The sequence below is a fragment of the Serinus canaria genome, chromosome 1 (assembly GCF_022539315.1).
Source record: "Serinus canaria isolate serCan28SL12 chromosome 1, serCan2020, whole genome shotgun sequence".
In the NCBI taxonomy this organism is placed as follows: Eukaryota; Metazoa; Chordata; class Aves; order Passeriformes; family Fringillidae; genus Serinus; species Serinus canaria.
The window spans coordinates 27446595-27462346 of record NC_066313.1 but is presented as its reverse complement, the minus strand read 5'-3'; the positions used below and the strand labels follow the sequence as shown (position 1 = coordinate 27462346).

Below are 15752 nucleotides of genomic sequence, written 5' to 3'. Positions count from 1 at the left end.
CAGATTTGAATCTTCTCCTTAAGGTTACTCCATCCTCTGCCTTCTCACCATGGCAAAGTAGCTCATTTCCACCATACCTCTTCAGCAGAAGCACAGAGGAATAGTACAATTTCAGTGAGGAGAGTCCCAACACTGACTGAGCAGAGGCCCAGACTAGAAGATATGAGGGGCAACAGGCCATAGTCCAAGTGGGCATCACAGACAGAAGACTAAGAAGCAGAATTTGCATCATCAGATAGGAAGATGAGGACCAGAATTTAAAATGTAGGTTTCTCTTACACACAGTACATGAGCATTCAACTACTGTCACCTAAATCTTGTAACTCTCATGGTGGAACATGATGCTGAGACTACATTTTTATATACCATCAGTTACTGGCATGGCTAATCAGGGATTCCAGACAGGATAAGCAGCTCTTGACTTTGTTGTGAAAATAAGCAGGACTGGATTTATAACAGCCATGCCTGCGCACATATTCTACAGTGGAACTAGCTTGTCAACTAGATTCTGGTAGAAATAGGTAAATCTCAGAGGAGATCTACAGTGGAGACTTAGGAGGCTCAGGAAGAAATGTTTTGGGCAATGATCCAGCTGTACAGGGGGCCAAAAACTGCTAGCATAGTACCACCAACACTGAGCAACAGCAACCTTACTACTGAGGATTCAAAAAAATCAGGATGGTCTTTGCAGGAGCAACAAAAGAAAAAAAAAAAAAGCAAAGAAAAAAACCTTCACATAAAAACAAGGTTTTAGAAAAATGAGGAAGTTTATTAAAAGAACCTAAGAAGGAGCCATAAAAAAAACATAAACCTTCATGAAATCATGAGGAGCCAGACCTTGAGTACACAACAAATGCTTAACACCTTTAAAATACTCTTAGAAACATCAGAAGTAAAATAGTATGGCCACACTCCAGGGTAAGGGAGACTAGTAGTAGATGCATGAGATCATTCTTCAGAAGTCTGAAGTCGAGTTCAATCACAAAAAGTAGCAGTAACAACAAATTTTAATTTGTTAAATATAGAAACACAGTAAAGTGAGCGAGGAATGATAACAAAAACCAAATTACTTTCCTTAGCTCTACTAGGAGAAAGAAGTTTCACATGTTATCTACAGGGTGACACAAGATCAAACTACAGAAGCTGAGTTTAAAGACAGTTACACACCCTCCCCAAAAAAATTGTTTTCCTTTTGTATTTTGAACAATGGAGACTAAACAAATACCAGCCTGAAAACATTCTTCACAGGAAAACTTTAGAATATGTTTTGAATTGTGATGTCAGTACACAACATTGACAAAATGAATAACCAATTACCAGGATGTGGTGAGTTGTGAAATTAAGATGGAACACAGGTTGACAAGGGATCTTTATCTTTTGCAGAAGTACTTGGTAACCATTTTGCATTTAGGGAAGTTGTAAAGGTGAAAAAGTTGAGTTCATGGAATGTAAGTGCTAAAAAGTGTTTTTTTGATGTGGTCTCAAATTTCAGTTGTCAGCCTTCTGAGTTGAGGTTCACAAGGAAGACCAGGTTCTGAAACAGGGATTTGGAAAAGAGACAGAAAGTCCTGGGCACTATCAAAACAGGGCTGAGGCACGATGGACACACAGGTACAAAACAGCCACAGACTTCCACAACAAACTGGGGGAAGTACTGGGACAGAAATGGAGATTGGGAAACTGCAATCTTCTATTATTTCTCCATCCTTCCTTGGCATTTTTGGCAGATCTGATAACTGCAAGAATTTTCCAGTTTCAAAGGAGGTCCTGGTAGGAGACCAGTATCTCAGCAAGCCTGAGGGAAAACTTTCTCAGCTGCTGTAAAGGAACTCTGCATCAGAGCCTCTGAAGAGAGCAAAGGAATGTACCAGTACATTCCAAGACTCTGCACTGTTAAGGAAGTTCCTGGTAGCCTGGAAGCAGAAGACAAGTTTAAATCTACCAGCCTCTACTCTAGAGTGAAGCTCAAGGTAAGAATAATGCAACCCTGGGCTGTAGAGTCCAAAGCTTTACTTTAAAGGGTAACCAGGACCACAAGAAATGTGCAGTGTAAGTTGTTGAAGTGTCAAAGCCTGGGCAAAACAACTGCTTGATGATCACTGTCATTCCTCAAAAGGGAGAGGAATAAACTGCAGCAGTCTCAGCCACCCCTTGAGACATCCTTCTCGTTTGAGCTGGTTTGGCTTGCAGCACTGCCAGTTTTCCTGGGTAGCTAACTGAGACAGCATCACTCTGGGAATCTCATATCAGCCTGAGAATCTCATATCCCCAAGGTCTTGCACAGGGGAAACACCTGGGCTGAGCAAGATGAAAGAATAAATGACAGAGAAAAAGGTGTCCAGACCCAGAGTCAGCATGGCACAACAATGCTGTGATAATACACGTTTTATGGGGAAAGAGCATTGCTTTGAGGGGACTAGTTCAAAACAGACAATTCGGATACAAAAGGGGACACAGGAAAAAAACACACAAAAGTACTTGTGAGAAAATAAAACTGAATATGCAGAAATTGTAAGAATGCAGAACAGAGGGAGCGAACAAAAGCAGTCAAGAGAAGAGGGACTGGCTGTGCAAACATAGGAAGACCTGAAATATCTGAGCTTATTAGATGAAATAAAATTTCCTTGTTTTTCAACTGCCTGCACTGCAAAGCAACCGAGGAACAACATGTTACTAAATGTCCTGAAGAGAGTATATACAGTGACTTCACTAGATCTGTAAGCACAGAACAAAGTAGCCAGTAGCCCATTTATTTCCAAGAAATGATTAATAAAATTGAAGAGAAAGAGAAAAACAACAAGAAAATGAGAAAGAAAAAAAAAAAGGTAAACTTCTTTCCCATCTCTTGGGATTTGTTTCAGTGTAAAAAGAAAGTACAACTTTACCTGTTAATTTATCACACAGAATGTGAAATGGCTATCTTAATTTTCAGTCCAACAATTATATTCCAATCCAATGGTAAAGTATTCAATAATCAGTGCTATCCTGAGGCTTTTTTGTTGTTATTTTACAGAAGAAATATTCAAGTCTCCTGCTTTGATTTTCACTCACTTTGATTGCTAAGGAAAATCCCAGATTTTGCTTACAAGAATGATTCAACAAATGTAAAGGATAGTCACAGTCAAATGGAAGGAAAGGGAAAGCAAAAACAAACAGAACAGAATTAAAAATTAGGAAAAATTTAAACAAATATAATGAAAAGTATATATTAGATTTTTTTTTTTTGGAAAACACTTAACTTTCAAAACAATCTGTTATACTGAAATGGCAGTTATTGATTCTCCTACTGCATCTTAGGTGACAAAACAAGCTTAAATAGAAAAAAAAAAAGCTCTATAGTCTTGATAGTGGGCAGCTACGAAAACATCATCAATGCAAAATTAGGCAGTCTGCATGCCCTGGAGATTCCCATCAGCTCCCTGCTATCTCTCTAACTAAAGAGGTGCAAATCCAGTCAGACTTTCCATATGGTAAATGGGGAGCTGAGAAACACAGACAATCTTAAGCACTAGTCTTTCACTGAGGGACACCTGGTAAGGACTCTTCCTTATCCATATTTCAAAAGGCCTGGGAAGGACTGTCACAGCCTTTGAACATGTGCTTGAATTGAAGCAGCACTGCTTGCTCAAGCTTACTTTCCCACAGTTAAATGAGCCGGGCACACTTACAGAGCCTGCTACTCTAAAGCACTGAGAACACATCCCAAACACAGTTTGGATACCAGTACAGTGGCTGCAAGCTCTGTGTCTGTCTGCACATTAATACGTGGCAGATACACCTTCAGCCCCTCCCTCCCACACTCCTCTCCAGTCTGCCAAAAAGTACTTCAGCCTCGTAACTCAAAATTCAGCATTTTGCTGCTACCTTCCACCTCCTCACCTTTGTAGTCTCACTAAATTTTGGCATTTCCTCATATTCATAATTTGATCACCCAAATTCCATAAAATAAGTTAAATGGTTTTGCTAAGTTTAATTCATGCACATAATAAAAGGCAGGAATTATGTGCCACCCTATGTGTTACGTCAGGTCAAGGTTAACCACAGCACTTTAACGAAGGTGCACCACTCAGGGAAAATACTGGTAACCTGCAAGGATGCTCTGAGAACACACAATATGAAAAATTTGAAGACTTCATTATTAGATATTTAACACATATAACATATTACTATTCCTTTATGTGATACAGTAGAAGGGGGGGAAAAAATCCAACTCTGCCCTGTTTTAAGTTTATAACAAAATATAAGCAGCTAAATGCATGTATTTCTGTGTAAGAATTAAGCCAGAGTCCTTTCTTCTTGCACAAGTTAAAGACAGGACCTACAGTAGTTATTTATTAAACTGTCTGACCTTGCTAAATGCAGTTAGGTTAACATCCCATTAATCACCTGTCATTATATCTGCTACCCAGCAGAACAGTTTCCTGAAGAAGATGCCAGAGATAACTTACTGCAACTTTGATTTTCTCTCAGAATCACACTTCTGCAAAGAACAGACAGAATTATAATGACCTGTATCTATTGCTTCCATCATGCTGACTGCAAAAATGAACACAGAAAAATGCTTTTGAAATCTCATTGAAGAGTAAGAGATTGAGCCTAGAAGACCTAAACATTCTGTAAGCCCACAATAAAGGGTATCGTGAGTGAAGCAATAGGACAAATAGTAGTTGACTATTTGTTTGTTACAGAAAATTAAGAGATCCCAAAGTCTGACAGAATTACTTCTCCTTACCTGCATTTTTTCAATCATCTCAAACAAGTCCACAGTCTGTGAAAAGGAAAAGACAACAGAGAAAAACAATTTGACATTTGCAGAAGCTAACAGTATCTTCTGTGGTAACCCAGATATTGAACGAGCCAACAGCCCCCTCCATATTTTGGCAAAGAAACTACTTGTTTGCTGAAGACATGATGGAATTGCTCTTCCTTAAATGGTAGCATGGACAAAACAACTGGCCAAATTGTCTTCTGCTTGTGTTGCAAAAGCTTGACCTGAAACCTGGTCAGTCAGGTATCAGGAATTTCTCTCTTCCAATGGGTCAGACTGACTTGAGATAGTATGGCATAAGAATTGGTCAAATTAGCAAGTTTAGGATTCTCACAGCAGGAGGCAACTATAGCTGTAAGACACACGTGCACACAAGCTTGATTTCAGACAATTCCTCTGCACACATAACTCAAAGCATACACCAACCCTGAGCCAAACATGCACTGCTTTTACCTTGTTGGGGACAGCAGGAGTGAGGACACATGGAAATCCTTCAGTGGAAGAGTCTATAACATCACTAAAACCCTGCACTGCCTCCTCAGACCTCCTGCAACAGAGGTGGAAGAGGAAAAAAAAAGAAAGAAAAAATTAATTCTTAAGAGAATTCAAGATGTCAGCACTTGCCTGCAGTGCCTCCTTTGCCCTCTGCACACTAGTCCTCTCCCCAGGCCATTTCTTGCCTATAAGGAATCTGTCATTACCTGTGAGAATTCCTGAGGTGGCTGAACTTACTACTTGCCACTTCCAAACATCCCGGATGTAACAGCAAAAATTTTCTGGCTTCTGACTGCTCTGTCTCTGCTCACATACAATATTTTCCTCACAACTGTCATGGAAGTGCTGAATGATTTTTCTTAGCCAAGTTCCTCTTCCATCACGGATTTGGAGCAGAATTAAGACACATCTCATAAGAAGTTTTGTAATCAGATCTCAAAACAGAACCGTATTAAAAAGGATGAAAGTAGTTCTGAACGATCACTGAAATCAGCACCAAAAGGACAGCCCCAGCAGCCACAGTCTGGGTATTAATCTCAAAGACAGGAGCATAACAGAGATGGCACTAGAACAGAACTGATAACACCCCTCAGAGATGCGGGCACCGTTTTGTGTTACCACTGCTGGTACAGCCAGCATGGAGATTAGGTGAGCTTTTGTCTGCACATCTGCTATGGAAAATATATTACTACTATGGTCCCTGCTGGAGCAGCAGTGGGTACAAACAGCGGCAGGACTTTATTTGATTTCATAGAAGAGAAAATAAAAAGCAGCACAAACACTACACTGTAGTTTAGAAGACATATCTGGCATTGCCCAAGGCACTACAGCCAGCCTCACAGCCAGCTGCACCTCTCCTACCGTTACTTTACAAACATTCCACACCTCTCACAGTTTTTACTAGCAGTTACAACTGGGGTTAAGTCATGGTGAAGGCCATATAGGTGGGGCTAGGAACTAAGCACAGGTTTACAGGAGACAGGACTCATCCACTTTGTAATGAAATCATGAATATGATTGTTAGGCGGTCATAGAATCACAGGATGGTTTGGGTTGGAAGTGACCTTAAAGATCATCTAGTCCCAACCCCTCTGCCAGATGCCACCTACTACATCAGATTGCTCAGGGCCCCATCCAGCCTGGCCTTGAACACTTCTACAGGTGAGCCACCCACAGCTTCTCTGGGCAACCTGTTCCAGTGGCTTACTATCCTCTGAGTAAAGAATTTCTTCCTAACACGTAATATAAATCTCTTCTCTTTTAGTTTAAAACCATTCCCCATTGTCCTTTTACTACCTGCCCTGTAAAAAGTCACCCTCCTTTTTAAATAGGCCCCTTCTAAGTGCAAGATTCTTTTCTCCATGCTGAACAACCTCAGCTCTCTCAGCCTATATCTGTAGGAGAGGAGCTCCAGCCCTCAGAACATCTTTGTGGCCTCCTCTAGACCTATTTTAGGAGGCTCACATCTCTCTTGTGCTGGGGACCCCAGGGCTGGATGCAGTATAACACATGTGGTCTCACAAGAGCAGAGCAGAAAGGGAAAATCCCCTCTCTCAACCTGCTGGCCACTCCTCTTTGTGATGCAGCCCAGGGTATGTTTGGCTTTCTGGGCTGTAAGCGCACACTGCAGGCTCATGTTCAGCTTTTCCTCTACCAGAACCTCCAAGTCCTTCTCCACAGGGCTGCTCACAACGAGTTCAGTCTGTGCCCATGTCTGGGATTACCCTAAACCAGGTGTAGCACACTGCACTTTGACTTGCTGAACTTCACGAGATTCTCACGGGACCACCACTCATCAAGCTTGTCCAGGTCTCTCTGGATGGTCCCTTCTTCTGTTGTGTCACCCCTCAGCTCTGTGTCATCTGCAAACCTGCTGATGTCCCACTGTGTACATCATTGATAAAGATATTAAAGACCACCAGTCCCAAGACGGAGCCCAAGAGACACCACTCATCACTGGCCATATAATCATCATACAAGGCATACAATAATTCTACAAAGCAATTAAGAATTGCTGTCCTGTAGTTATTAGATGCATGACTGCTTCCATGCTAAGAGAGTGGTCATGCAGACCCTTGCTTTGAAAGTAGTGGCCACATTCCCTCTTGTATATTTCTGTAATCTTGAGACTACTCTGTCACAAGCTCCAAGAACCATAATGTTCACCAGTTCTCTGACAATTCACCATTCATTTTAGTGGCCCAATGGCATAACGTAACTTGCATGTAGGCTCATCCACACAAAATAACACAATGCTTCCATCCCACAATTTTCTCCTGAAATTCAAATGAGAGAGATCTGTATAATGCATCTAGAAATTAATGCCATAACATGTCTGCGAGAGAAAATGTAGGAGTTAGTCTTGACAACCTCAAATAAATATTGAAATAGTTTGATGGCAAATGTATTTTAAATTAATATTAATACTATACTAATACATGCTTTATTTATCATCCTCTTCATTTACTTGAAGAATGTTTGGGATGAGCAAAATTTTTGTCCAAGGCAGTACATGAAACATTTTCCCTGTCTCTTAAAAATCTGAAGATTCTTTTCTGTAAGCCCTAAAAAGGCACGAGCTTAATTTGATAAGTTCTCGTTTTCAGAAAGAAATGTAACAGAACCTTTTGTGTAACTGGATGTCCTGGGGCCTTACTTCATGCTAGTGTTTTCTTTGGCATGTCACTGAGGTGAATGCTGAATCATTCAGAGGAGTTAAATGCGCACCTGCATCATGGAAATCTGGCAGCTCCTACATGGTCAGTGTGGCCAGTCCCGCCCCTGTCCCCTCACCATAAATTCATCTCAACACTCTGGTCTGACTGGAAAACTTCAGGCAGAAACTGTTCTTTACCACTGAATCCTGGCACAGTTCTATTGACCAAATGAGTCCAGTGGAACTGCCAAAATCACCAGTCTTACTGTAGATTCAGGGATGTTCACAATCCTGTAATTATCCCAAATTAGGAATGCACCACAGGCCTTAGAAAATCCAAGAGAATGCCTTAGATTTTATATTATCTTTTATAAAATATCACAATATTGTGGGGCTATAATAATTATCATTTTGAAGTCCACATTCAATTTCTGGAACTTTGAACTTCTGGAATGAAAAGTACTAGACTGTATTATAAAAAGGAAACATACTTCTTTTCAAATTGGAACTTCAAACTCTTTGACCACAGAAAAGAAGAACATCATCCTTCTGAAAAAGGAAAGCAATTCTGCAGATTGGGAGAGGAATATCTATGTGCAAATGTATACTTGCTGAAGCTTTATTCTTAGGAAATGGCAATAAGGGGAAGCATAGGGCCTAGAAAATGCTGAAGGCTAAACTGGGATTTGCTAGTGACAGTAACCAGTACATTAATTTCGAGCAGGCAGTCAAACTAAATCTAGGTACTGCTGATCCACTGATAAATTCCACTCTCAATTCTGAAACGGAACAATAAGAACATTTGAAGATCTGTAAGCCACTACAACTCTGTTCATGCTTTGTATTCCTGCCTTGCAGCATCCTCTGCTATTTCAGTCATAGGATCTCTCTACCCAGCGTTCAAAATCATTGCTATCTGCTGTAGCTGAGCCAGTTCAACCACCAAGTCAATGCAAGTATTTCCTCTAAGAAAAACACAAATCGGACAGAATTTCATACACCCTTTCATAGATATTCCGGAGCAAATGGGGATCTGTTGCACTTTAAAAGGCAAGTGCCCCAAATCCTCAGATAATCGTTTTCCTGAAAGTCCACAGGGAAGCAGGTGTATAGCTGTTGTAAATACTTCTGCTCATCTGGAAGACTTCCAATAGGAGAAACACCACAGCACGATTTGCAGCTATCTATGGAACAACAGTCAGTACAATAACTGGTGTCCCAGCCTGATAAGAGTTTCTTACAGGGAGACACTAATATGTTTTTTAAATCTCTCACTAGAAGGGATGGGCAATTCAGAAGAACTGAAGGTAATGTGAGACAAGAACAGGCCTGAAATGCTCACAAGGAAAACTCTGGGCAACCACTTCTCTTGAGTAACAGCTTCTGCTGTTTCACTCCCTTATTTCTGCCTTAGAGACGTGCATTTGCTTTACCACATACAATTACCAGCTATTCGGTGGAGACAGCTGAAGACACGACAGGAATAGCCCTACTCTCAGAACACCTGTACAGCTTTGAAAATTGCTTACAGATGGATTCCTAAGGCTCAAGAGAAGGAATTACTGAAGCAGAACTAGGAAAAGGAAGCTACCACTACGGATGAGAGGCGGTTTGCTCTCAGCTGGTCACAAACTTTCTGCCCACAGACTCTGACATCCAGCAAGGAACCTCTCTCCCACCCGCGCTCCCCTCGGGCTTCTGGGCAGCTCCCGTGGAGGGCACCGCTCCCACTCGTGGGCAGCCCGTGTTCAGGACTTCGTGCACGCACAGAGGGGTGGGCAGGGTACCGGGAGGGCCCGGAGAACCCCGCCAGCTCTCCTGGCGGGGCAGGAGAAAGGAGAACTCCAGAGGGAAATTAATCTTGCCATTCACCCCGCACTCCCACCTCCTGAGAAGTCCCAACGGGAGAGGTCCCCCACTCCCAGGACGGCAGGAGAAAGCCTGCCGAGCCTCCCTCTTTCCTTCCAGGGAGAGAGGCAGCCGCTGCCGCCCCACGGCCCGCCTCCCCCGGCCGGAGCGGGGCCGGGAGGGAGGGAGAGAGGGCCGGGCCCACAGCCAGAGCCGGACCTGCCTGGCTGGGCACGGCCATCGCCTTCCCCCTCCCGGTTCTCCGCCCTTCCAGCCAACCCGCCGGGGCTCTTCCTGCTGCTCCAGCACCACGATCCCAACGCCGGCAGCCGCTGCCCTGGCCCGTCCCCGGGCTGCCCGGGAAAGGCAGGGCCCCAGGCCCCACTGCCGCCAGCAGCGGTCCCGGTGCCGGTACCTACCCTCCGCTGGCTCCGGCAGGGAAGCCGTGCTCCCGGGAAAACATGCTGGACTGCTCCGCTGAGTCAGCTCCCGGCTTCCCTCCTCGGGAGCTTGCTCTCCCCCGGCCTCGCCATGAAGAAGGGCACAGGCTCCCTCCCGGCCCCCTGCGAAGCCGCGGCTCCCGCCCCCACCCCTCCTCTTCCTCTCGGGCCGGGATTCACCGGATAGAAAGGGAAGGGACCCGCACCGGCGGGACCGGGCCCGGCGGGCAGCGGCCCCGGAGAGCACGGAGGGGAGGAGGAGGAGGGATGGAGGACTAGGAGACGAGGGGGGATGGGGTGATGGCTTCTGCCCCTCCTCCGCTGTGGCAGAGCGGTTCCTCTGGAGCCCCCCGCTGTGGGAGCCCATGGATGGAGCGCAGCGGGCAGGAGCAGCTGCTGGGACAGCCGAACCGGGGACGCTGCTCCCCAGCTTGTCCGTGAGGGTAACACAAGCACAGCGTTAGACAGGGACAGCGGAAGGGTTTCACTTATTCAACTCTGCTGTAGAACAAGATCGCATCTTCAGGCTCTCAGTATCCAGTGAGGAAAGTGAGCATCAAAGCAGTTCTCCAAAAATCCCCATTCTTTTAAATAGAAGGCTAGGAAGATACTGCATCCACTAAATCCAAATCCGTTCCATTTGGAGCTGACATACATCAAGTACCACAGAGATTTGGCTCTGCACCCCTTATGAAATAGCTCATTGATGCAATGTGTAAACTAGGGAGGCTCAATTTTTCAGAGGTCACAAATGCCTTAACCACGTGTATTTCCATTCTCTCATCAACAGATTCACTCATCAACAGATTGTCATTCCTGATTAAAAAAAAAAACTGAGCATGAGAACACGGTCTGCTATAGAAAGAATATGAATATACCTGTGTTTAAATGAGAACACAGAGTTCTTCTGGACACATATTTTTTCTGTGCTTCTCACTTTCATTCCTACAGGATGATGTCATTTATTCTCCTTACATCAAGACCTATAAAAGCAGCAACTACAGCCTTATGCCAAATGTCAGCCCCACACTGGGTTTTTTCTAACTAATGAAGAGGACATAAGGAAACACAGAACAAGAGACAGAATTTGCCAGAGAGCTAGGAAAAGATGCAAAGGAAGAGAGCAAACAGTATGCAGACAGACCAGGCAGAAAATATGAGCTAACAGATAGGGATGGGGGGAAAAAAGAAAAGTGCAGAGAGCAAGGAGTTATATCAAAGTTTTGAGTATTAATGCACCATTTTCATCCTAATGCTTCCTATAAATTCTACTCTTGAAAGACCTGGATAGAAACGATTATGGGGACTTCAAGGATCTGTGGGTGGGCAGACAGTCTGTAAGGAGTAAGGAATCAAGATAGGTGATGACTTTGAATGGACAAAGAAAGGGTCCACTTGCTTTTTTTAGTAACTTGCATGGAGCCAAGGTGACTTAATTTCCTTTTGTCTACCTCTTGTAATTCCCCAGAAGATCTGATGCTGGAGCATGGGCCAATTCATACATCCTCACTCCAACTCAAATGCCTCCTAAATGGACCCAGGGCACTGAATAGAGCAGCTGCTCTCTGCACAAGCAGGTCTTACTCATTCACCTGAATCTCTGAGTAGAGATGTGACTGGACCAAGGCAAAGAGCCAAGCTTGCCATTTCTGCTGCATCTAGGAAGGAGGAAGAGACATTATTTTTTGCTGTTAGAGAGGGCTGCCAGCAGTAACTACTGCCCTCCCCCATCTCAGGGTCATTATCAGCAGCGCTATCAAGCCTGGCCATGACGAAAGCAAAGCATACAGAGAGGCTCAGGTCTTTCTGCCATTCTTGTTCTTAGGCAGCTTGCCACTACAGACAAGAGCCAACTTTGTTCACATACAAAACCACACTGAACTCAGCTGTCATTTAGCTGCCTCACAGCTTTACCTAACCTTCTGTGTAACTCCAGTTGTGTACAAAGCCCTCCCTCAACATGCATAAGCAAAACAGCAAACAATTATTAAATACCCTAATTACTGTTCTAATTAACTTCCTTTAGCAATAGCAATATGAATAAATCACATGTAAGCAAATCACAGGACCGCTTTCTGTTCCTCAACTTACAATCAAGCTAGCAATTGTTACTATTTACCCTGCTGATGCAAAAATATTCCCTATTATAAGCCTTCTGTTGTAGTAAGTGGATTAAGCTCCTATTAATACCTGTGTTCTTATATGACTAATACAGTGTACTTACAGTCTCAGATTTTAATCCCTATATGTGTCCATACTTGCATGGATCATTATGCATTTTATAGTTATGGCATGGTTTAGGGACTGGCATATAAGTTTTTGTTCTTTCAGGTATCTTGTAAGCACATTAATATATGTATTACAGTATTTTCCCATTTTTGTTAGCAGACTTTTTCAATGTGTTTCATTTCATTAGCATTTTGTCTTGCTCACGTAGGAGAAGTCTGTATTAGCTGTAACACAGAAACTGGTCCCTGCAATTCTGTTAATTGAGTCATTGTAAGAACATCAGCAGCTCCATGGAAGCTGCGCAGTACCACATAAACACAGCAGTATATCCTTCAAGGGTAAACTCTTCAGGGCAAAACCTGTATTTTTTTTAAGTTTTACATCAATATTACACAAACTCATAGCTGCATCCACAGACAGAAACACACATGTTCTCACATCAGCTGTTTCCACAGATCTATGCACACAGTTTCTAAATATAGCACCGGGTGTGCACAGACAGCACCTCCCGCAGCGCACTTGGACTCCTCATTTTATGTCCAGGACTGACATAATCAGGGTGGGATTCCTTTGAGTCTGGGCAGACCCTCTGCCCTCCATCCCTTCAGTTTGTTTCATTTCCTACACAGACATCCGCTCTCCCCACCTCCACTCTCCCTTTTCTCTCTCTGCAACTGCTTCTTTACACAATGCAGAATAGCACAATGTCTTTTAAAAAGCACACACACTTTCCTTGATGAGGCTGAAACTGCCCCAAACTCTATCCATTACACAACGCCACACAAGCAGCAGAGAAGATCTGGATCAACCCTCCCCCACCTATCTTTGCTCCCATTCCTTCTAGATGCAAAATATTTTTAATTGGCATTGCAAGCAAGATGAGAATAAAAGCAGCTAAGCTGTTCATCCCCTACCTGAGCAAGGATCTCTCATCCCCAGCTGGTGAGCAGATGGAGACAGGGAACCCAGCTGCTCTCCTTTCCTTGCACTATCAATTATTCACGTAGGTTGCAGTGTCCTCCCTCTCCCTCCCTCCCTTTCTCTTCCGCTGCCCCCACCTGCAGCTGAATGGAGATCGAGCAGGTCGGTGCTGTCACACTTGAAACTAGAGATCATTGTCGATTGAACAGCCAGCCTGTGGAGCAGCTGTGCTCTTCAGCAGAGAAGATTTGCCCTGGCAGAAGGGGACAGACTGGCAGCTTCAGAGGTGGAAGACAGACAGCTCTGTACATCCACATCCTACTCCCTGTGCTTCTAATCTCAGACCTGCAGGGATGACCTTTAAAAATGAAAGAAGGTTTTTTGGTTTTGTTAGGTTTGGGTTTTGGTTGTTTTTGTTTTTGTTTTTTTTTAACCACAGAAAAGCACATTTTTCTAGTCCTCTCAAGTATAATGACAGTTATTTGGTGACAGTGAAGTGGGTCATGCCAATTCATGTGCATAGATCAGAGCAGGAAGGGAAAGTAGAAGACTGGAAAAATCTGAAACGTGATTACGTAGTACTGACTTAGTCCCATAACAAAGGCATGGGGAGAGGATAATTTAAGGGGACAGGATGACATTGTACTTTCTGTAAATGCTTTTGGTAGTCATGAGTCATGAGACTGACCTGTGGGTTGGAATGATTCTTCAGTCACAATTTTTGTAGATAGTTAAAGGATTCTTATGTGGTACCAGTCTTAGGCAAAGGTAAAATTAGTTCTGGCAGACCTGGGTCAAGGCATTTAAAGCATTTTGCCTTTGTAGAGGGCTACTGCCCACAACTGGGTGAATGTTCTAGATCTGCCTCGCAGCAAAATTAGGTTGAAATCCCAGGACAAATTAACGGCTCCATTTTGCACTGGAGTAACTCACCCTGAATCATCCCAGCCCCATCAGTTTGCTGGGGACCCTCCTGCTGTGTCATCTCAAACATCATAGTAATTTGTTCTGTTAATTCTTCCCATGACCATAGCTGTGCCAGAGTCACCAGAGAGACAAATGATAAACCCAGCAATCCAGAGTGCTCAAACAGTAGGTCATCATGGCTTTTCTGCCCCATTAACTTTTCCCAGCTTTTGAAATAAAAATGTCTGCAGGAATTTTACCAGAATTAGTGAAGAATTTCCTGAAATTACATTAAAAATAAAATTCCTAACAGAAAACGTTGGTATTGCAACTACAGTTCTGAGTAAAACTCCTGAAAATCAGCAACTCTTTTTAAGAGGGTACTCGGATTGCTTTCAGTTATCTTCTTGTTTTCGAAACTTTACAGATAAAGCTTTGTCAAGCATTTCTCCACAATTCTGCAGGAATTGTTTTAATTTCAATTAAGAAAAAGTCATCACCTTTTTGTTTTCATATAAGCATTGGAACCACCAAGTTCTGTGGATGGAATAAAACAAATTTCCCAGCTATTTGTTTTGTGCAGTTGTTCCAGGTCCAGGAACTCTAATTGAGCCTGCTGGAGCACTTACAAGACTCTTCTCTTGTGCTAGATCTTTAATGAGGTTCACTTTGAAACCTTTTCCTCCTTTGGATCTTTTTTCCTGGTTGGCCAGGAATATTAAATTTAAAGGAGCCTTTTCTCTGAGATAACAGAAAAAAAGGCTCGATGAGATAATTATCAAAGCAATAATTATCAAGTTATCAGAACATAATTATAAGAAAATTGTCAAATCAACAAATTATCTATGAGACCTTGATACCCTAATTTTGGTAAAAGAGAACTATTCTGGAGGTTACAAAGGAATAATGGTATACAGGTATATAAGGCACAGACAGTCTGTTTAAAGTAAGTTTTATTTCCAGAAAAGCAGACTAAGAACAAGATATGGTAAAACTCAATAACAGTAAGAAAATCAGAATTATAAATTTTAGAAAACAGTCATTTTTTGCTTTTCAGTTAGCAGCAAATATCAATAGCTGTGCACCTACCTACAGACATAGGAGCATAGATTTATGCATTTTTTTCTGAATATTAGACTCTTGCTGGACTAATAGTATGACTATTTTGGTATCTTACAATTTAGTATTATTCATATTATATTATACATATACAATTTATATACTGCATACAATTAGTATTATATACTAAAAATGATTATTATTAATAACCTGATCAATACAATTATAACATCCTGCCCTTTATACAAGTCTTAAATTCACCCTTAGATTATAAATTGACTGGGTCTTCCCATATGTCTGTAAAGACTATAGAAGAAACTGTTTCCACATAAATACAAACACTTCCCACTTCCTTGCCACCTTTACTGGCATATCTCACAAAATGCATTACTGATAATGGTTCCCGTTATTACCACTGCTCCACATAAGG

The 15752-nt window shown here is 42.6% G+C and overlaps 1 protein-coding gene across 15 annotated transcripts in view; it reads right to left on the bottom strand.

The window, feature by feature from the left end:
• LOC103827177 (rap1 GTPase-activating protein 1-like) overlaps positions 1-13422 on the bottom strand; it is a 43577-nt gene extending 30155 nt beyond the window's left edge. For 6 of the 15 annotated variants that reach the window (XR_007776874.1, XR_003945593.2, XR_007776873.1 and 3 more), the window contains exons 1-3: positions 10187-10453; positions 5222-5315; positions 4733-4768 (exon numbers count right to left, since the gene is read on the bottom strand). Coding sequence is in view for 9 of the 15 variants with exons in the window: in XM_018908253.3 (XP_018763798.1) it covers positions 4733-4768; positions 5222-5315; positions 10187-10230 (174 nt within the window). In the remaining 6 variants the exon portion in view is untranslated. Of the gene's footprint in view, positions 1-4732; positions 4769-5221; positions 5316-9804; positions 9893-10186; positions 10456-13350 lie in introns of those variants that run through there. The other 9 variants (XM_018908253.3, XM_050970890.1, XM_050970895.1 and 6 more) reach the window with 4 other exon arrangements.
• Positions 13423-15752: the final 2330 nt, after the last annotated feature.